At 41.4% G+C, this 22,613-nt stretch overlaps 1 protein-coding gene across 50 annotated transcripts in view; it reads right to left on the bottom strand.

Annotated features, from left to right (window-relative positions):
* Positions 1-22,613, bottom strand: part of THRB (thyroid hormone receptor beta) — a 370,608-nt gene that overhangs the window by 96,476 nt on the left and 251,519 nt on the right. For 38 of the 50 annotated variants that reach the window (XM_077991377.1, XM_077991400.1, XM_028843641.2 and 35 more), the window contains one exon: positions 7,948-8,011. The exons of 10 other annotated variants lie outside the window; for them this stretch is intronic. Coding sequence is in view for 28 of the 40 variants with exons in the window: in XM_077991400.1 (XP_077847526.1) it covers positions 7,948-7,969 (22 nt within the window). In the remaining 12 variants the exon portion in view is untranslated. Of the gene's footprint in view, positions 1-7,947; positions 8,012-12,970; positions 13,187-22,613 lie in introns of those variants that run through there. 2 more of the 50 variants (XM_077991392.1, XM_077991413.1) reach the window with 2 other exon arrangements.

Raw genomic sequence — 22,613 nt, 5'->3', positions numbered from 1 at the left:
ATCATAGCTAAGACTTGAAAGAAAAGCAAAGATGGATAAAACAAGCGCCTGGGATTTTTCAGATGGCAATGGTGGCAGGTTGTGGTGCCATATAAAAATGACTCTTGGCTCACTGCAAACAAAATAACACCATACAGTCATTAGAAACCAAATTCTTGTTGGGAAAATTGTTTTCTTTTTAAGGGATTTGCACCTATATACGTGCAACTGCTGTGGACTTTAGTGGCATTTAGGAGAAGAGAGAGGAAGATACATCCCCACATAATAGAACCCTGTTAAGTTACAGTTGTTATTTGTGACTGCTAGGGAAAAAAAATCAGGGAGAGATGTGCCGGGCAGCACTTGGTTACGGCAGGGCTTGCAGGAGACTGAGATGAGTTTATCAGAATGGTGATGGTGGGGATAATGGGGATGATGATGTGGGGGGCAATAATCGTAGTGGAGGTTGGTGTGATGGTGATTGTGGTGGTGGTGGGAGTGGAGGTGGAATGGGGTTGGGTGTGGCTTGGGGTTGGAGTATGAGAAGAAGCCAGCTTTGTAAAGGGTGCCTTCTAGGAAGAATACAGGAGTTGCTGAGAAAGAATTTTTTTTTCACTCTTCTGCTTCCATCTTCTCCTCTCTGTAAAGTCTTGTCCTTTTGACATTTCAACTTCCTGATTACCTAGCTGCAGCTCAAATTTGGAAACTGAAGTTGTTCTAGTAGTAATTGCTTAAGAGTTGCTGGGAGATTTGAGGGAAGGTTTTCGCCAGTCTGACTGGATTTGGTGAGATTTTGTTAATCTGGCCTCTTTCAGAAGCTCCCTACTTTTCTGTAGTAAGTTTCTCTTCCAAGAGAAGTTCAGGAAGTTAAAGAGGAGGGATGAGGACAGAGACAGTCAGAACACAGGAGGACCAGTCCTTCTTCAGGTAGCCTACAGGGCATCTTTTACCCAGTCACACCGCATGAAGAGTTACCGTTCCTTCTGTTTCATGAGGAAAAAAGGAGCATTTGCTCTTCTTTTAAAGAAAAAGGTGATGTGTTAGCAGTACAGAAATTCTTCCTGGCGGTCTTTTGATTTGCCCCTTATTATGGTAGAAACTGGAGAAACTCGTGAACTGAGGTGCTGGTCTCCTCTCTTCCCTAGTCTGGATGGATGCTGAGGAGTGATTTTCTCTTCTACCAATTTATGTGTGACAGAAGTAAGATGACAAATATTTATGGTTTTCCCTTCCTTTGCTTTCCGAGGTAAGCGGGGTCCCAAGGAAGATCTGTTTATTTTGCTGAGTGGGGTTTTAAAAGGAAATATGTATCGAGGAAGTGGAGAGAAGAGGCTCACAATCTTGAAGGTGGAGGCAGTAGTAGTGGGGAGAAGAGGGAGGGGAGAGGAGGGTCCAGATTTCTGACTGCAGTGGGGAGGGGAGGCAGTGTGTATGGCAGACTCATCAGAGTTTTAGCCTCTGGGGAGAGAGGGAGAAGAGGATGTGAGGTTTCAGCAGTTCCTGCGAGGCATGGATCTGTGGGAGAGATGTCTGAGCATGAATTTAAAGACTTTCAGTGTGATGTGTGTAATGGCCTCCCTTCTGCCCTCAAGGAATTTGGGGGAAGACGGATGCTTCCTTTCTAGCCTACTGACAGTGAGATTTTTATTTATTTTAGAAGTGACAGCATGCAGAGCGAGGAGCAAAAAGGCCCTCATCACATTGTGTGGTTAAATACCCAAGAAATAAAATCAAAGCTTAGCCAACAGTAGAGCTAGCTATTTGGGCTATTTTTCTTTCTGCCAAACTATTCATGGCAATATCTGTAATGTGTATAGATGGCTGTATGGAATCCAAGGCCACGTTTTATTTTTGATCACATCTGGGGAGACAGGAATTCAGGAGAAAGTGCAATAAACCTCCAAATTTCCCTTCAGAATGGCTATGCCAGGAGTGTGTCCATCTATCTAAAGCCTCCCAGCTCTATAACACTGTGGGAAGGGGAGCCGAGGGTCGTGGTGGCACTCTGCATTGCTGCTCTCCTTTGGCTTCTGTTATTACTTCCTCTACACCTGTAACCAGCCCAAAGGCCTGACGATTGGCTGTTCTGACTCTGGGAGAAGGGACAGAAGGACCTCCACCAATCAGGTTTGCCCCTCCCTTGCCTCAGAGGCTCACCACTTTGTGTGAGTATTTGGTGCACAAAGGTAAGAATGCAAGAGTTAAAGGTAAGTATGAGAGAGAAAAATCTTCAACCTTCAGCCAGTCATTCCTGCATCTAATGAAAAAGAACTACATGTTGAAATAAAAGTGCTAACACATTCCAAAGAGCCCATTGAGGTCTGTCCCTCAGTACTCATCAGAAGATATTACTAAGCTTGACAACAAAGAAATAAATCACAAATAGTACCTCAGTAAAACTCACTATATATAAACTAAAAACTTTCGTATGTCCAAAAATGCTATGGAACCATATTTACAGTTTATTTGTAAATGGTTTGAAATAAAAATTAGATAGAGATAGAGAAAGAAGATTAAAGCAAATGCGATAAAATGTTAACATTTTAAGACTTAGGGTAAAAGATGGCTTGGAATTGTTTGTATTAATTTTGCAACTTTCCTGTAAGTATACAATTATTTCAAAGGAAGAAAAATTTAAAAAGGTTAAATATTGCCATAAACAAAAAGAAGAGATATGTATTAAATTGAGAAAAATATATACACTGTTTATGATAGAAAATGAATTAATTCCCTAATATCTAAATCGTTAAGAAAAAGACAAATACCACAACAGAAAAGTTAAACAAACAGGTTACATTACAAAAGGTGAAGTTTGAGTCACCAATCAATGTATGTGTGTGTGTGTGTGTGTGTGTGTGTGTGGTATACAGTCAAATTTATAATCAAGAAGAAAAATATAAAGTTTTGAAAGGCTTGATACAATTTTGCCTAATAAATTCCCTCCTCAAAAACAAATAGGCTAACTGTACCGAAAATTTCTACATTTGGAGGGTATATGCTTAAACGGAGGCTGAACTGCTGTTGGATGTCTCAATTGGTCCAATAATCTGGCTAAAATTTGAAAACAGAAAAAGTTTTTAAAGCCGTTCAGTCCCTTTGACCTATCATTTCTTTTAATATAGTAGAGTTTATCCTGAGGAAATTATCAGAAAGATGCAAAATTATGTACAAGGCAGTTCATTATATATTCATCATGTCAATATATATGTAATAAATATGTATTCATCATATATTATTTATAACAATATTATGTTAATAGCCTAACAATCAGGGACTATATCACCATATGATGAATTACTAAGTGGCCATGAACAAAATCCTTTTGAGGAAGCGTGTTTATTGACAACAGGAAATGTTAACAATATGTACACTGTTAACATTAGTTATTTTTGAATGGTGTCATTATTTTGCAGTCAGTAACCTTTTGAAACCATGGAGAGCCATTCTATGTAGGTTGTAGGACATATGCACCACTGTGACTCTATTTCTGAAGGAAGAAATGGCCATTAAGAAGCAGTTGAAAAAACCTAAGGGACACCTGAAGGTCTACCTTTGAAAAATGGCATGGGCTTCACAATTTCACCTTTGAGAAATGATATGGGCTTCACAATAAAATGCCGAGTTTTCCCAACTTAAATGTTTTGTCTGACTCTGAAAAACTTGTTCAGTAGGACAGTCTCAAAACACAAAATGCATTGCCTCAGTATTCACTTTTTCTTTATACTCAACCATCAGTGTATGTATGCCTTACTTTATGAACATGTGATTTATAAATATTCAAATTTTAGAAGTGGAATGGGAACTAGGGATGAATGCTTTCACTTTCTCATTTAATAGGTAAGGGATTCAAGATCTAGGGAGATGAAGTGACTTGCTTAGTTAACTTAGCAAAAGAAGACTCTAACTTTGATATTTAACATTTAGCATATTCACATCTTAGCATAAATTCCCCTATGCTGTTGATCGTGGTTTAATCCAAAATAGAGCTCATATATCCATAACACATAAACAGGTTCTACAATTAATGAGAAAAAGACAAAAACTACAGTGGGCAAATGGACAATAACTATGAACAAGCAAGTTACAGATGCAGAAATGCGAGTGGCGAATAAATGTGTAAAAATTGCCCAAACTCAGTAGTAATAAGGGAAATTTTAAAAAACCCATATTGTTCTCAATTTTGCTTAACTAATGAGCCCCATCCAAAGCAAGCTCACAAGAAACAGTACAAAGATCACGTGGCGGAAAATATTGGGGTAACATCTGAAAGCTCCCATCTATCTTGGCACATATCCCTTCCCTGCTACTGAGGGATACTCAAGAATAATGCCTTGACAAAGAAAATACCTTCCCACAGGAGGGAAGTTAAACAAGCAAGTCACAAAGAAGTCCGAGTTAAAAAACTGAATGGGTAATATATTATTCACATGAAAGGCGTCATAATAGAGTGACTTTAAATTACTGGAGGCCCAGTTTCAATGAAAACATCAAATACTTTGCCAGCTTTATGCCATATCCTAATTTCATACAGCCAGGTTCAGCGCAAACATAATAGGTCCTTGTTTTTGCCTCTTCCAGCACAGTTTGAATTCTTGGTTTCCTGTTCTGTCAAGGCCAAAAGCCTCTAACTTCGGTATTTAACATTTTAGCTACTCATATCTTAGAACAAATTTCCCTATGCTGTGGATCATGGTTTTATTCAGAATAGAGCTCATTATATTGTCATCAATGTCAGCAGAATTTCCCTCATATTATCTAGGAAGTGATGCTTAATTCCAGACTGATAAAATACTCTATTAAGGTACTTTCTTACTTCCTTCTTTAAGAATTGTATTTTTTTTTTCTTGTTTCTGCTGAGGTTGGAAGGAATTGTATTTTTCGATGAATGATTTCATATAGTCCTAATTTCAAATTAGGTGGCGTAAAACAGTGAGAAAATTTTGGCAAAATCTGACTCTACTGTAGCTGATATTAAGTAACCTCAAAAAATAAACAATTATTCATTCGAGTTAGTGCAAAGTACATAAATTTAATAAGCACTGTGGTTGAAAGAGCCTACAAAAATATGCCTTCTTCATCTGAAAATGCTGACCTGTTCTGTTTTAGGAAAATAGATTCAATATTAACTACTGATCTTTTAAAAAATGGTTTTCTTTTCATAAGGGTTTAATTGATTTCCTGTGTTGAATAGCAGTAATATTACCTACTATGCTTTTCAAAGGAAAAAATATACATATGTGGCCTTTGAAGTATGCTCCTAGATCAAGCACTTAGTTCTGACAGCTTATAACTTCATTATGGTCTCCCTTTGGGTTTCTTAAAACATGTACCCTAAGCCCACTGCAATCAGAAGAGGGAAAAGAACATTGTTTTATCTCAAACACAAACAAGGGCATTTAAAGTAATGATTTTCTCATCTGAGCCCACTAACATAAACGGTACATATATATATATACACACACACACACACATATACTTCAGACACATGTATGTGTGTCTGGAGTATGTTTCTTTTGAAAATAGAGCTACAATTAGTTTCTCCACTATGAAGCAAATGCTGGAAGTGAAAACTCCCTCCTCCACTAGGAGGCAGCTGGGGTTCTGGCTCAGTCTGCGAGGAAAGCATCCCGGCTTCCAGAAGACGGGCTGAAAAGCTGGCTTCCCCTAGAGCTGTCTGCGAGTGGGCCTAGATTCCTAGCTCAGCTCTCAAGCTCACTCAGCCTTGGGGGTTCTGCTCAGTAATGAGATGGTTTGCCCCTAGAAGGGAACTGCCTGGACCACCCTGGACTCTAGAACAAGGGTCCACAAACTATGGGCCAAAGCTGACCTGCTGCCTGTTTTATACATTTCTAGTAAACCACAGCCAAGCCTATTTATTTATATATAGTCTATGGCTTTTCATGCTACAATGGCAGAATTGAGTAATTATGACAGACACTGTATGGGCTGCAAAGCCAGAAATATTTATTCACTGGCCCTTTATAAAACAACAAAAATTGCCAGAGGGGCTGATCCAGAGGGGCTGGAATGAATGGTCACTCTGCCTAGATGAACTGCGCTGTACCTAGAACTAATCCCCACAGCAGGCGAAGACCATTTTATTACCTACTTTTATACCATTGTTTTGCCATTTCATATGTCTTGGGGTATGTTCTTTGAGTCTAAACCTTTGGACACTTTTTCAGGTGGGCAAATTATCATGGAGTAGAGAGCCATCCTTATAGCACCTGCTCTCACACTGTCCTTTATCAGAAAGGAATACCGTCCCTCCAGTTTGCAGCGTGGCTACCTGCTGTCTGGTATCTGTGTGCTCACACCTGTGTGTGCTTGCGAAGACTTAGGCCATCACTCCTTCTGACTGCGATTCCCATTCATCCCAACAGAAACATTGAGGCTGTAGCTAAGGTTGAATGTGTTTGTTTATGACATAAGGAGTGCGATTTTAGCGGCGGAGAATTTGACCTACTTGGCTGTGGAATAGATGTCGGAGTGGGTGCATTTTGGTGCCTGTTGATGTGAAATAAGATATGTGATTCCGATGCCCTTACCTCCTACAGGCATGAATCATTGTGGCTTGCCCAGGCACCCCATCTTTTTGCTGTATCAGGAGCTCCAGTATGGGTGGGTAGAGAGGCTGGGCAAAGATGCTGGGAGAGATAAAGTTTATGGTCTTTGGGAGGCTTCAAAACTTTCAGAAGGCTGAGTGGCAACTTCCCGTTGCTTCAGTTTCTCAGGTCTACTGGATAATAAGCTCTTGGAGCAATCCATCCTGCATGTTTAGTTCATCACTGGGTGATGACATGAATAGATAACCAAAGGTCAGGCTGCATCCTCGACACACAGAGGTCTATGGGGACCTGCCGTGCTGCCATGGTAACAAAAAGGACAGTGGTGGGCTTGCTGCTAGGCTGGAAGGTATGTAGCTGAGGTCATAAACTGACAGCTCGTGGCTTGATTCTAGTTAGCAGACATATTTCGGCTGAGCCATACGTCTATAAGATTTTTATAAGTTATTGGCTAACATCTAACATCTAGGTTATTTCATTTAAAATCTGAATTTCCAACTTCTCTTGCAAATTTGAAATCTGTGGACACATGGGGCTCCATTCCTTCTTGTCAGTGATTGCTTACAGTGGGCGATGGCTTCCCTTTAGAAAGAACTAGAGTTCTCCAGCTTTGTTTTTCCTTTTACCCAACCTTCGCCATCACTGGCGTTATCGGCCTGTTCCCTCGCACCTTTGAGTGTACAACCATTGCTCTATAAATTGCACAAAGAATTTGCACTATTGCAACCTTGTATTCCTCCAAGATCATTCTGTCTCTCCTTTGACCCTTGCTAAGAGTTTTGTAACTGACTTATACCTTACATGACCTAATCATATTCCATTCTGACTCTACTGCTGAATGGAATAAACAGCCAACTTTTGAAAATATACACTTTCGGTGGTCACAAAGTATGTAGAGCCATTTATTATATGAATTGGAATGACTGTAAGAAGTAAACATACACTGTGTGCAGTGGCTCACTGTAAATCCAAGCACTTTGGGAGGCTGAGGTGGGAGGATCACTTGAGCCCTGGGAGGCTGGGGCTGCAGTAAGCCATGAGTGCACCACTGCACTCCAGCCTGGGTGTCAGAGCAAGACCCTGTCTCAAAAAAAAAAAAAAAAAAAAAAAAAAAAAAAAAAAAAAAGAAAAGACAATAGCAAACAGTGTTCAATGGCTAAAGGATGGCTAAAAATGAATAGTCATTTCCTCTCCATCACCTTTCTGGGGAGGATGCATCTTATAACGTCAGAAGAACATGGAAGTACATTTGTAGGGATGTATTCACAGGATTTAATAATACTTATTGGTTTGGAAATAATGGTTGCTGAAACTCGCAAGTTAATCTTTAAGAACCTATAATTTCACTTTAGGTGGAACAAAAATGAAGACAACAAAGAAAATGTTAAAAAAAAAAAGATACCTGTCATACTGTTGGGAGTCATAGGTTAGTAATCATTCTGGATCCCTTTTTTCACTGACATCTCCTACAAAGAAAAAATACAAAAAAAAAATCACAGATTACAATCTGCATTTTCCATAATGGTTTTGTTCCAAACAGTCTCATATGCATTAATTACCTTGAAGCAATATTTGTTACTCTCAACTCAGAACTGGGGACATTGAAGCACAGGTGGGCTATGTGATATGTGTAAATTTGTAAGACCTCTTAATTTTCATCTCAGGGTTCCTCCTATAAACATGTTTTAAAAATAAATTTTTTTTTAAGGTCAAATTTTTCCATCTCGGCTTTTTAAGAAAGCTACCAGCCCACTGATATGCTGTTTATCCCAAGAGTGGCTAAGATGTAAGATGTATTAGCATCTCTAATCTAGATCTTGCTTCTCCAGGTGTGGTCTGTGGGCCAGCAGTCTCAGGATTGCCTGAGAGCTTGTGAGAAATAGAAAATTTGGGCACTCTCTTAGTCAGAATCTGCATTTGGACAAGATCCCCAGGTGATTCATGTGCACTTTAAAGTCATAGACACACTGCCCTGGAGAACTGAATCCATATTCTCATCTGCCCATTTATGACTTCTCCTCATCAGAACTGAACTCCCCCGCTCACCACTACCTTAATGAGATCCAAGAGCAACAGAGAGACTTGGCCCTCAGGCTGGGGATGGAGGCCTGGTGCGTGTCAGTGACCAGAGGTGCCCTGACCCAGGGAAGAATGCTGAGGAAGGCCGCACACAGACGGATGACAGAGATGGACACTGGCCGGTGATGAACCTGGGTCACAGCCCTTCAGCATATTGCTGGAGACAGATTAGGATTAGGTTTCTTTTTCTGGAGTGTGTTCTCTGGCCAGTGGTAGAGGGTGGTAGCATGTTGGCTTAGGAATAGCACTGAAGCCTGAGGTATGGGCTTGAGGTTCAACGTTGTCATATACTACCAGCTGTGGGATCAGAAGTAATTTCAAAGCACTGGAAACACGATTTCTCCAGTATAAGATGAGGAACTGATACTTGTTCTGCTTATTTCACAAGGCTGGTATTTCTGAGGTTTGAAGATGATGTGAGTGGAAGTGCTGGGTAATCTACAGTGCACTGTGCACATGAAAGGGAGGAATAATCTTGTTAAATAACTGGTTGGAGAAGAAGAAGGAGGAGGCAGAGGAAGTGTGTGGATTATGTTTTCAACACAGATTTATACATAGCCATTCATGCTCTGTCTCCACATCTAATGCTGCAGCAATGACTTCAAACCTCGATCATACTTCTTGTCCCATTCTGTGGAAATTACATGTTTACATGGCTGCCTTTCCCACCAACTGTAATCTCTTTATGGCAGACACTTCCTTTCTCATGTTTATATCTTCTACACTGAGCAGAATGTCAGATACATAACAGGTACTCAACAATATATGTTGAACAACTAAATAAAATAAGATTAATGAAGTTGACATAGCAAAGTGTAAGCTGCCAAATTGGCATCCGATGCAGGGGATGAGTGTTCACTGCTAGGAAAATGCATTCTTGCCTCAGATTAGCTCGTCAAGGATCTCTACCACAAGCCCTTTGTCCCATCCTTATTCACCTGTCCAGCAGCGTTTTGAGTGAGAGGCATCAGGTTCTGAGATGCCTTAGGTGAGAGCACAGGTCGTATCTACAGTATTGCGGGTCCTGACCCTGTTGCTCCTCTTAGAAACTGCGCTGCCATTAACCTCCCCCTCCCAACCCACAGAAGCTGCCACGTTTTCACGTGCTACCACTCCTGAATATTCTAAAGAGGTGGAGGAACTTGGCTTGGACTGTGCCCCACCATAGTGCCCCACCTCTGGCCAAACTGGCTCAAGACTTGAAGTGGACTAATAAGATGATTTTTCAGGATGAAAGAAAGGGAGGGAGTGAGGGAGAGACAGAGAGATTTTATCTAGATCCTCTCTAGGGACAGAATTTATCAGAAGTTAAAACTCTAAAACTGAGACCATATCTCTCAGCCACCTGGAAAAAGTCCATTTGAAGGTGACAGAGAGGATCCATCTGACATTCACAGAGAGCCTAAAGTGGAAGGAGAAAGCTGTGGTGCCTCTCAGCTCCTCCTGAGGCCCAGCCGTGTCCTCTTCTGCCCCTCCAGGGATTTGGCTACTCAGTCCTTCCTTGGATGCTCTCAGTAAAATATTACCCTTTTTACAATAAGCTGGTTTGACTTAGGTTTCTGTCACTTGCAACCAAAAGAATCCTGACTGATAATATTAAGATACAACATTAATACAAACATGTCAGCATAGTTTTGTATGCTTTTTATTGTCTAGAAGGCAAAGCTATAAAATCCCAGTTATGTCCTTATGATATCATCAGTTAAAAATATCTTCATTTTCAAAATTCCAATTGAAAAGGCATATGAACTACAGGCAATTATTGTGTGTGGGGCAGAAAGCACCTAGGAACAGGGAAAAAAATCTTAATTCTTATTAAGACTTTAAAAAGTGTTATCACCACAAAATTTGGTACTAATGTTTTCTTTTTAGTACTATTTTCCTTCAACCATAGTACAATTTAGTACTTTAGTATTTTAGTGTTACTATTACTATATAACAGAAATAGTATTACTAATAATATTAATAGTATACTAGTGTTACTTTTACTGTAGTATTTTGGTATTATTTAGTATTTAGTAGTATTTACTACCATTTTCCTTCAGTGAGCTCTAGAGTTTTCAATGTAATTCCAGTAAAGCTTCTAACAATCCCTCAGAGAAGGCAGGTGTCCCTGGGCCTCCCTTCCTGGTCTCCTATCCTATGTGGTGAGTGTTGGTAAAGTGCTCTGTAGTGAGGAGGGGAATCCCAAGATGGCCCTTTCCACAGCCATGGCAGAGGCCTGGAGCTCACCAGCAAATCATGGGATCAAAGGAGAAAACAAAGTCCAAAAGAACTTAAAAGTAAAGCAAGCTGAGTTTCTTTACTTGCCAGGAAGGAAACAAGCACAGCAAAGGGCTTTGTAGGTCAGGGAGGAGGAAGGGTCAAGGACTTGATGGGTTAGAACGGGGTGGCTATGCTAATGAAGGATTGATACCCAGCACCTGTGTGTCATTCATTAAAACATGCCCTGTTTCTCTCTGGTCAGGGAAGTGTTTTCAGTTAGATCCAGTGCGGGTCGGTGTACCACGGCCCTTCAAAGTCGATGGTCCTTTCACCACTTCAACAGTTCAGCACCAGGGGAAGGGAAACGCCATTCCATTTAGTCTTCTAGACAAGTGCTACCCAAGTGGAGGATATTCCTTTGACATGGGTCATTCATTTGTTTGGTTATCGCGAGGCCTTGGTTGAGGCTACTCTGTTCAGGCAATGGCCTAGGTTTTATTCAAAGACAACACCGTGGCCTGTTCACAAGCAGCTTCTAAACTAACAGAGGGAGAGAACTGCACCAAATAAGTGCAAACATGTATACAGGTTTCACCCTACATGTCTCTTCAGAGTGGACTGGGGCCATGAGAGAAGGAAAGGTTATTTCTACTTGGGCTTATTTGGGGAGGATTTTGAGTGGAGGTGACCCCAGGCCTTTCAGCCCTTCTTTTAAATAGACTTCTCCTCAGGTTATGATTTAACTCTTTGTTCTCATCCTTGTGCTCCTAAGGCCCATGGACTACTCTGAAAGGAATGAGCTTCATACAGAAAAACTGGGTGGTGCCTTTACGTTACGCAGGTTTTAAGCAGGGGTGTGATGTGACCCAATGTGTGTTTTGAAAGCTTTCCAGCAGCTCGTGGGTGGAGAGCAGACTGGTCAGGCCACGGAAAGTCCAGAAGAGAGAAAAAGGTGCTGGAGTTTGAGTGGAGGTGGTGGAGATGGTGAGAGGGCTAGGTGTTTAAGTGACATTTAGGAGGTAGAAACAAGACTTGTGAAGAATGTGATAGGAGCATTTAACACTGGGATAAACACCACAGATGCAGACAGGTTAAGATTGGAGGCTGTCTGCCCTCAAGGAATTTACAATCCATTTTATAAGCTGGTTGGGAAGGAACAGCTAAAAATAAAAGTCACAGATGCCATGTGCCAAGGGGTGGTGCTGAGAATCATACAGGTGGAGCCTTCCTCTGCCAGTTCTACCCGTTCTCAGCCCAGTGCTGTGTCCCTTAAATAAAGCTCATTCCACTCATTGGAAGAGTAGAAAAGCATTCACCTCTCAAACACATAAAATGTGTTTGTATTTTAAAAATACAAATGATGGTAAAGTTATTATTGAATCCTCTGAAACTGAAAAGTAAATGGAATTATTATCAGCACTTAGTAAATAGGTCCAGGGACTGTGGAAGGCCTTGGGCTCCATGCCACACTGTGAACTGTGGCTGCTGCTAATTACTCTAACAGCATCTCGGGCGGCATGGACAGAAATATAGCTGGGCACTGTGGCATGCACTTGATACTCTTAGCTACTTGGGATGCCAAGGTGGGAAGACTGCTTGAGCCCAGGAGTTTGACACCAGCCTGGGCAACATAGTGAGACCTTGTCTCAAAAAAAAAGGAAAGAAAGAAAGAAAAGATAAAAAGAAGGAAGAAAGAAAGAAAGAGAAAGAAAAAGAAAGAAAGAAGAAAGAGAAAGAAGAAAGAAAGAAAGAAAGAAAGAAAGAAAGAAAGAAAGAAAGAAAGAAAGAAAGAAAGAAAGAAAGAAAGAAAGAGCCTGTAGGACATTGGTCAGACCACATGTGGGCTGCTACATTTTAAGAGGGATGTCTCATGTACAATATCCTGGCCAATGGAAAACATATCTTACGGAAACATTGAAGGAAACCTAGAAAAGGGAAGAGTCACATGAGGGGTAGACAGTGGTCTTCAAATATCTGAGAAGCTGTCACGTGGAAGAGAGTGCAGGCATGTTCAGTGGACAGAGGACGGTGGAGAGATGCTTGGAGACTACTGAGGGGCCTTTCCCTGCCCTACCTGACATCTAAGAAGATACATGTCTCATAGGCTGGGGCAGCCACACAGAAGAACACAGTCTCCTTACCTTGCACTGCTTTTTGCTCTCAGGGCATGTTAAGCCTCTCTTGAGAAGACCTGGGTCTTTAAGCTGCAATAAAGTAGGCGCCGTGTATATGAAATGGCTCGAGGGACAAGCTAAAATCCTGTTCCGTGTCCCTCACTCCCTTCAAATTCTCCTTTAAAGCTTCATTCTTTTTTTTTTTTTTTCCATTTTTTTTTAAATTTATTTATTATTATTATACTTTTAAGTTGTAGGGTACATGTGCATAACGTGCAGGTTTGTTACATATGTATACTTGTGCCATGTTGGTGTGCTGCACCCATCAACTCATCATTTACATCAGGTATAACTCCCAATGCAATCCCTCCCCCCTCCCCCCTCCCCATGATAGGCCCCTGTGTGTGATGTTCCCCTTCCTGAGTCCAAGTGATCTCATTGTTCAGTTCCCACCTATGAGTGAGAACATGCGGTATTTGGCTTTCTGTTCTTGTGATAGTTTGCTAAGAATGATGGTTTCCAGCTGCATCCATGTCCCTACAAAGGACACAAACTCATCCTTTTTGATGGCTGCATAGTATTCCATGGTGTATATGTGCCACATTTTCTTAATCCAATCTGTCACTGATGGACATTTGGGTTGATTCCAAGTCTTTGCTATTGTGAATAGTGCTGCAATAAACATACGTGTGCATGTGTCTTTATAGCAGCATAATTTATAATCCTTTGGGTATATACCCAGTAATGGGATGGCTGGGTCATATGGTACATCTAGTTCTAGATCCTTGAGGAATCGCCATACTGTTTTCCATAATGGTTGAACTAGTTTACAATCCCACCAACAGTGTAAAAGTGTTCCTATTTCTCCACATCCTGTCCAGCACCTGTTGTTTCCTGACTTTTTAATGATCGCCATTCTAACTGGTGTGAGATGGTATCTCATTGTGGTTTTGATTTGCATTTCTCTGATGGCCAGTGATGATGAGCATTTTTTCATGTGTCTGTTGGCTGTATGAATGTCTTCTTTTGAGAAATGTCTGTTCATATCCTTTGCCCACTTTTTGATGGGGTTGTTTGTTTTTTTCTTGTAAATTTGTTTGAGTTCTTTGTAGGTTCTGGATATTAGCCCTTTGTCAGATGAGTAGATTGCAAAAATTTTCTCCCATTCTGTAGGTTGCCTGTTCACTCTGATGGTAGTTTCTTTTGCTGTGCAGAAGCTCTTTAGTTTAATGAGATCCCATTTGTCAATTTTGGCTTTTGCTGCCGTTGCTTTTGGTGTTTTAGACATGAAGTCTTTGCCCATGCCTATGTCCTGAATGGTACTACCTAGGTTTTCCTCTAGGATTTTTATGGTATTAGGTCTAACATTTAAGTCTCTAATCCATCTTGAATTAATTTTCGTATAAGGAGTAAGGAAAGGATCCAGTTTCAGCTTTCTACTTATGGCTAGCCAATTTTCCCAGCACCATTTATTAAATAGGGAATCCTTTCCCCATTTCTTGTTTCTCTCAGGTTTGTCAAAGATCAGATGGCTGTAGATGTGTGGTATTATTTCTGAGGACTCTGTTCTGTTCCATTGGTCTATATCTCTGTTTTGGTACCAGTACCATGCTGTTTTGGTTACTGTAGCCTTGTAGTATAGCTTGAAGTCAGGTAGCGTGATGCCTCCAGCTTTGTTCTTTTGACTTAGGATTGTCTTGGAGATGCGGGCTCTTTTTTGGTTCCATATGAACTTTAAAGCAGTTTTTTCCAATTCTGTGAAGAAACTCATTGGTAGCTTGATGGGGATGGCATTGAATCTATAAATTACCTTGGGCAGTATGGCCATTTTCACGATATTGATTCTTCCTATCCATGAGCATGGTATGTTCTTCCATTTGTTTGTGTCCTCTTTGATTTCACTGAGCAGTGGTTTGTAGTTCTCCTTGAAGAGGTCCTTTACATCCCTTGTAAGTTGGATTCCTAGGTATTTTATTCTCTTTGAAGCAATTGTGAATGGAAGTTCATTCCTGATTTGGCTCTCTGTTTGTCTGTTACTGGTGTATAAGAATGCTTGTGATTTTTGCACATTAATTTTGTATCCTGAGACTGCTGAAGTTGCTTATCAGCTTAAGGAGATTTTGGGCTGAGACAATGGGGTTTTCTAAATATACAATCATGTCATCTGCAAACAGGGACAGTTTGACTTCTTCTTTTCCTAACTGAATACCCTTGATTTCTTTCTCTTGCCTAATTGCCCTAGCCAGAACTTCCAACACTATGTTGAATAGGAGTGGTGAGAGAGGGCATCCCTGTCTTGTGCCAGTTTTCAAAGGGAATGTTTCCAGTTTTTGCCCATTCAGTATGATATTGGCTGTCGGTTTGTCATAAATAGCTCTTATTATTTTGAGGTACGTTCCATCAATACCGAATTTATTGAGCGTTTTTAGCATGAAGGGCTGTTGAATTTTGTCAAAAGCCTTTTCTGCATCTATTGAGATAATCATGTGGTTCTTGTCTTTGGTTCTGTTTATATGCTGGATTATGTTTATTGATTTGCGAATGTTGAACCAGCCTTGCATCCCAGGGATGAAGCCCACTTGATCATGGTGGATAAGCTTTTTGATGTGTTGCTGAATCCGGTTTGCCAGTATTTTATTGAGGATTTTTGCATCGATGTTCATCAGGGATATTGGTCTAAAATTCTCTTTTTTTTGTTGTGTCTCTGCCAGGCTTTGGTATCAGGATGATGTTGGCCTCATAAAATGAGTTAGGGAGGATTCCCTCTTTTTCTATTGATTGGAATAGTTTCAGAAGGAATGGTACCAACTCCTCCTTGTATCTCTGGTAGAATTCAGCTGTGAATCCATCTGGTCCTGGACTTTTTTTGGTTGGTAGGCTATTAATTATTGCCTCAATTTCAGAGCCTGCTATTGGTCTATTCAGGGATTCAACTTCTTCCTGGTTTAGTCTTGGAAGAGTGTAAGTGTCCAGGAAATTATCGATTTCTTCTAGATTTTCCAGTTTATTTGCGTAGAGGTGTTTATAGTATTCTCTGATGGTAGTTTGTATTTCTGTGGGGTCGGTGGTGATATCCCCTTTATCATTTTTAATTGCGTCGATTTGATTCTTCTCTCTTTTCTTCTTTATTAGTCTTGCTAGTGGTCTGTCAATTTTGTTGATCTTTTCAAAAAACCAACTCCTGGATTCATTGATCTTTTGGAGAGTTTTTTGTGTATCTATCTCCTTCAGTTCTGCTCTGATCTTAGTTATTTCTAGCCTTCTGCTAGCTTTCGAATGTGTTTGCTCTTGCTTCTCTAGTTCTTTTAATTGCGATGTTAGAGTGTCAATTTTAGATCTTTCCTGCTTTCTCTTGTGGGCATTTAGTGCTATAAATTTCCCTCTACACACTGCTTTAAATGTGTCCCAGAGATTCTGGTATGTTGTATCTTTGTTCTCATTGGTTTCAAAGAACATCTTTATTTCTGCCTTCATTTCGTTATTTACCCAGTAGTCATTCAGGAGCAGGTTGTTCAGTTTCCATGTAGTTGAGCGGTTTTGATTGAGTTTCTTAGTCCTGAGTTCTAGTTTGATTGCACTGTGGTCTGAGAGACAGTTTGTTATAATTTCTGTTCTTGTACATTTGCTGAGGAGTGCTTTACTTCCAATTACGTGGTCGATTTTGGAGTAAGTACGATGTGGTGCTGAGAAGAATGTATATTCTGTTGATTTGGGGTGGAGAGTTCTATAGATGTCTATTAGGTCTGCTTGCTGCAGAGATGAGTTCAATTCCTGGATATCCTTGTTAACTTTGTCTCGTTGATCTGTCTAATGTTGACAGTGGAGTGTTGAAGTCTCCCATTATTATTGTATGGGAGTCTAAGTCTCTTTGTAAGTCTCTAAGGACTTGCTTTATGAATCTGGGTGCTCCTGTATTGGGTGCATATATATTTAGGATAGTTAGCTCTTCCTGTTGAATTGATCCCTTAACCATTATGTAATGGCCTTCTTTGTCTCTTTTGATCTTTGATGGTTTAAAGTCTGTTTTATCAGAGACTAGTATTGCAACCCCCGCTGTTTTTTGTTCTCCATTTGCTTGGTAAATCTTTCTCCATCCCTTTATTTTGAGCCTATGTATGTCTCTGCGTGTGAGATGGGTCTCCTGAATACAGCAGACTGATGGGTCTTGACTCTTTATCCAGTTTGCCCGTCTGTGTCTTTTAATTGGAGCATTTAGTCCATTTACATTTAAGGTTAAGATTGTTATGTGTGAACTTGATCCTGCCATTATGATATTAACTGGTTATTTTGCTCATTAGTTGATGCAGTTTCTTCCTAGCCTCGATGGTCTTTACATTTTGGCATGTTTTTGCAATGGCTGGTACCGGTTGTTCCTTTCCATGTTGAGTGCTTCCTTCAGGGTCTCTTGTAAGGCAGGTCTAGTGGTGACAAAATCTCTAAGCATTTGCTTATCTGTAAAGGATTTTATTTCTCCTTCACTTATGAAACTTAGTTTGGCTGGATATGAAATTCTGGGTTGAAAATTATTTTCTTTAAGAATGTTGAATATTGGCCCCCACTCTCTTCTGGCTTGGAGAGTTTCTGCCGAGAGATCTGCTGTTAGTCTGATGGGCTTCCCTTTGTGGGTAACCCGACCTTTCTCTCTGGCTGCCCTTAAGATTTTTTCCTTCATTTCAACTTTGGTGAATCTGGCAATTATGTGTCTTGGAGTTGCTCTTCTCGAGGAGTATCTTTGTGGCGTTCTCTGTATTTCCTGGATTTGAATGTTGGCCTGCCCTACTAGGTTGGGGAAGTTCTCCTGGATGATATCCTGAAGAGTGTTTTCCAACTTGGTTCCATTTTCCCCCTCACTTTCAGGCACCCCAATCAGACGTAGATTTGGTCTTTTTACATAATCCCATACTTCTTGCAGGCTTTGTTCATTTCTTTTTCTTCTTTTTTCTTTTGGTTTCTCTTCTCGCTTCATTTCATTCATTTGATCCTCAATCGCAGATACTCTTTCTTCCAGTTGATCGAGTCGGTTACTGAAGCTTGTGCATTTGTCACGTATCGTATTTCTCGTGTCATGGTTTTCATCTCTTTCATTTCGTTTATGACCTTCTCTGCATTAATTACTCTAGCCATCAATTCTTCCACTTTTTTTTCAAGATTTTTAGTTTCTTTGTGCTGGGTACGTAATTCCTCCTTTAGCTCTGAGAAATTTGATGGACTGAAGCCTTCTTCTCTCATCTCGTCAAAGTCATTCTCCGTCCAGCTTTGATCCGTTGCTGGCGATGAGCTGCGCTCCTTTGCCGGGGGAGATGCGCTCTTATTTTTTGAATTTCCAGCTTGTCTGCCCTGCTTTTTCCCCATCTTTGTGGTTTTATCTGCCTCTGGTCTTTGATGATGGTGATGTACTGATGGGGTTTTGGTGTAGGTGTCCTTCCTGTTTGATAGTTTTCCTTCTAACAGTCAGGACCCTCAGCTGTAGGTCTGTTGGAGATTGCTTGAGGTCCACTCCAGATCCTGTTTGCCTGGGTATCAGCAGCAGAGGCTGCAGAAGATAGAATATTTCTGAACAGCGAGTGTACCTGTCTTATTCTTGCTTTGGAAGCTTCCTCTCAGGGGTGTACTCCACCCTGTGAGGTGTGGGGTGTCAGACTGCCCCTAGTGGGGGATGTCTCCCAGTTAGGCTACTCAGGGGTCAGGGACCCACTTGAGCAGGGAGTCTGTCCCTTCTCAGATCTCAACCTCCGTGTTGGGAGATCCACTGCTCTCTTCAAAGCTGTCAGACAGAGTCGTTTGCCTAAAGCTTCATTCTTTAGCTGAGTGATCTCAGCTATTAGGGAGCGTGCTCTCCTCAAGAAATGTAATGAAAAATTTCATTTCCATTTAATTATATCACTTGCCCCTCCCCTTGAAAAATGGGCAAGTGATTTGGTATATATTTTCAGAGGGTTCACAGATACTTCACAGGTGCAAAATCTACTCACGGCTGCCATATTAAGCTTTGGCTATGGACTTGATCAATCTTAAAATGCAGATCGCTAATGGAAAAGATGTAAGTTGATGTAAATGTGATCTAGTGAATAGAATGAAAAGGAGACACAAGAGCTATTTTTGGTTGGGAGCAAAGAGAAGAGAACCTACAAGCAGTAGATTCCTTTGTGGGTGGAAGATGAGTTTCTAAAAACAAGCCTGGAGGCTGAAGAGGAATCCATCAACCCAAGGATCTGGTATAGGGCTGTCCCATTAACCCCATCATGGGACACCAACTCAGGCTTTAGATCATTCAAGATGAATTACTCATGGAGCCCACTCCTGCAAGGCTTAGGTGAAGAACCAACCTGTAACTCAGGGACAGAAGAGCTGAACAAGAGGGATAAAAGATGTGTTTGAAGGCACTGAAGAGACTGTGATTAATTACACCTGTATGAGGGAACCCAATGGTGATACTTGAGTTTGGCTTTGGAAAAATGAGCTGGGATTTTTTTCCAGGCAGGGAATGAAAAGCATGGCTCAGAAGCACCAAAAGAGCAAACGGTATGTGATTGTAGGAGCGGGGCAGGAAGTGACTATGAATGACGCTGCAAATGCAGTTTCAGGCCAGATGGTGAATGGTCTTGAAAGAATTGCTGTGGAACTTGGGCTTTATCCCATGAAAAACGGGGAGCCCTGGAAAGTCTTCAGGCAGTGATCTGGTGTGAGAAAGGCAGCCCTGCTGCAGTGTGGAGGAGGCCTGCTTGGGAGGCTCACCCTTTGGTGGCACCTCTTTGAGTGGGTTCATTGCTATTAGGTTGATGCAAAAGCAACTGCTGTTTTTGCCATTACTTCTAATTGCTTTTGTTTTTGCACCTACCCAGCACTTTCCTGTCTCAGTATTCAAGGTCACAAGGCTAGACCAGTGCCAGAGAGAACACCTGAACTCCTTCTTGTAGAACTCCAGCGCGCTTGCCCTGACCACACACCTTTGTCCCCTTGCGTTTCCTTTCTCTGTATCGAAACTACAGCACTGAAGGGGCGTCTGTAAACATTACTCCATGAAAACTCTTTCCACATAGACCTGGTGAGTCATTGTTTATCCAACCTGTGCACTGAATCAAAACATGCTTCCCCTCACAGCTCATCATCAACCTTTTCAGAGGAGAGGGGTCTGTGGCCTTTTCAAACTGTCTTCCTTAGTTTTTCTTCTCTGTGGCTGTCTCAGGAGGACGGGTAGCAGAGTGTCATGCAGACGGATGTATCAGATGATGAGATGTAACAGGGCTCATCTGTTAATACTTCGGCAGGTGGTTCATGGGCAGCCCAAGGAAGCCATGACTAACTGGGTTGGGGGCTGTGGGTTGGGGAACCTTCATTAGAAATTCTCTTGGTTCATTTTAAAAGGTCAGACCCCTGAGTGTTATGTTATTACATACCCTAGCCTGAGACCATTAAAACTGGGAAGACCTTCAGAGAAGGACACATCCATCTTCTCACCTGGCATTGAGGTGATGCGCTAGATTTCCTAAGAAGTTGCCGTGTAAGAGGGGGGCATAGCTTGGGGATGTGTCTTGAAGTTGTGTTTAGGTAGCAAGCAATTATTTTTATGAAGTTTACTTGGTATTGTGGGGTGCTGGGCATGACTGGAGTTCATGGGATGGGGCTGAGCCCCTCGCCCCACCCTGTCCCCACTTGAGCCTTCTCACAGCTCTGTCTGTGGCATCTGGAAGCACAGCTGAATAAATGCAAATGGCTGTCCCCCCAGGTGGTCTGCACCCCATGCTAGGAGGGCAGTGAGGCTGTGGATCTCTTAGGGGTAAAAGTGGAGTTTCCCCTTCTTTTCCTCTTCCCCCTCACAGGAGGAGAGGGAGAGCTATACATCAAACTTTTGACCCTGTCATTTGGGAAATATTTTAAAGAACAAGTCCAATCCCAGGTATGGGGGAAAGGCTCCTGGTCTGGGCATCATTCCAGATGGCTTTGGGTCTCAGTTTAGTAGTTTGGGGATCATGGACAAGTTCCTTTAACTCTCCAGGCCTCATTTGTAAAGATAAATCACAATTCCTGCCCTCTCAGGGTTATGCTGAGGACAAAAGGAATTGGAAAATGCCTGTAAATTTAAAAGGAGGACACAAATGTAATGTATTGGGAGACTTCTTTATTGTTATAGGCATCATTATTATGATCTCCTCATCTCCTGGCCAGCCTCAATCATCCCACAGGCATGGGGAACTGAAGCTCTTGCCTGGTCTAACTTCAAGGCTCCCTGAGGTCATTTAAAGACTCAAGAACAATACAGAGTCCATCTCCCCAGATGCCGTCATCACCAAGACTAAAAGGAGGTGAAATTGCTTCTCCTTCACCCACCATTCTCCTCTTGCAAGGCTGAATTTTACCTTTTGTGAAAAAATTTTTTCCCTCTCAAGGTTACTTTGCATGTTCATTTAACCTTGTTATGGGGAGTAAGAAAGTTTGGACACAGAAATAAATTTGTTCCCAAGTCTATAGCATCCTAAGTACAGCCCCAGCTGTCCTTCTCCGAGGCCTTTGCATTTTAATATTAAATCTAGGACCCAATGAAGTGAATAAATAATGGTTGAATTTCTCATGATAGGAATCAGTTAAGAACTCAAATAGAAGAACAGAGGCAAGGTGTTTTCAAATCATACCACGCTGTGATCCACCTTTTGCATTCAGTAAAACTAACCCTATTTGGGAATGTAGTATCAAAAAATCAGTAAGAGAAAAAATATGAAAAGCTAGTGTAGTTAGACTGGGCATGAGGCTAGAGAGGAACATAAGACTCTGAGTTAGTAAAAGTGTGGAAAACTAGTGAAAGCTCTGTCAGTCCCGTAGCCCAGGTATTAATCTGAGTGGGTCACCTCTTGGAGGGGAAGGCAGTCAGAGTCTCTCCATTGGGTGTGGCAGGAGACTCACGCCCCACATAACAGACTTTAGCAAATGACTGTTGAATGGCAAAGCTATACTTTTCATTTTCAGATTTTCAGGCAGTCTCTGTAAGTGTTTTGCCTTCAGGAAGGGAGATAATTCAACCAGGGTCTGTGATTGAAACTGAGCTTCATTTGCTGTTGCTGATATTTCTTTCTGTTCTTAGTAAAATAATTCACTTTTACTTCCACTCCACCCACTCTCTCAATTCAAGTTCAACAGTCTCACTCTAGAGTTCACTCTACTCTTTATGTTAGTCAACATCCAGGCCAAATCATCGTCCTCTTCTCTCTCTTCACCTTCGCCTCTCCTTTTCTACCTCTCTCCCAGGCAAAGTCACCATGGCATGTTGCAAAGAGCATCGGCCTCGCCACTTAACTATGGGATACTGAGTCAGGAGTAACCATTCCCAAAATGGGAATAAGGCCGTACATCTCAAAGGAGACATTGGGTTAAGTGAGACGTGCGCACTTAATCGACGGTAGTATTCTACACCCTTCCCTGCTGGGTTCTGGGGCTACAAGCAGAGTAAAATCTGATTCCTGTGTTGAGGACTAGGGCAGCAGTGGTAGAGGTGGAGTGGGCCTTAAACAAACATAGCCCCCTGCAAATCTAAAAGCATCAACTACATCTAATTTATTGTCACATTGAGTGAAACATGGAACACTTTTAAGCCAAATAAGGTAGTGATATAAAAGTAAAGAAGAAAACAGCCAGTAAAAGTTTTATGAGACCAACTTGAAAGGACCAGCTTGGCCAC

This window comes from Macaca mulatta, chromosome 2, assembly GCF_049350105.2.
Source record: "Macaca mulatta isolate MMU2019108-1 chromosome 2, T2T-MMU8v2.0, whole genome shotgun sequence".
NCBI lineage: Eukaryota > Metazoa > Chordata > Mammalia > Primates > Cercopithecidae > Macaca > Macaca mulatta.
Note: the sequence above shows the minus strand (reverse complement) of the source record. Positions and strands in the feature narration are given on the sequence as shown.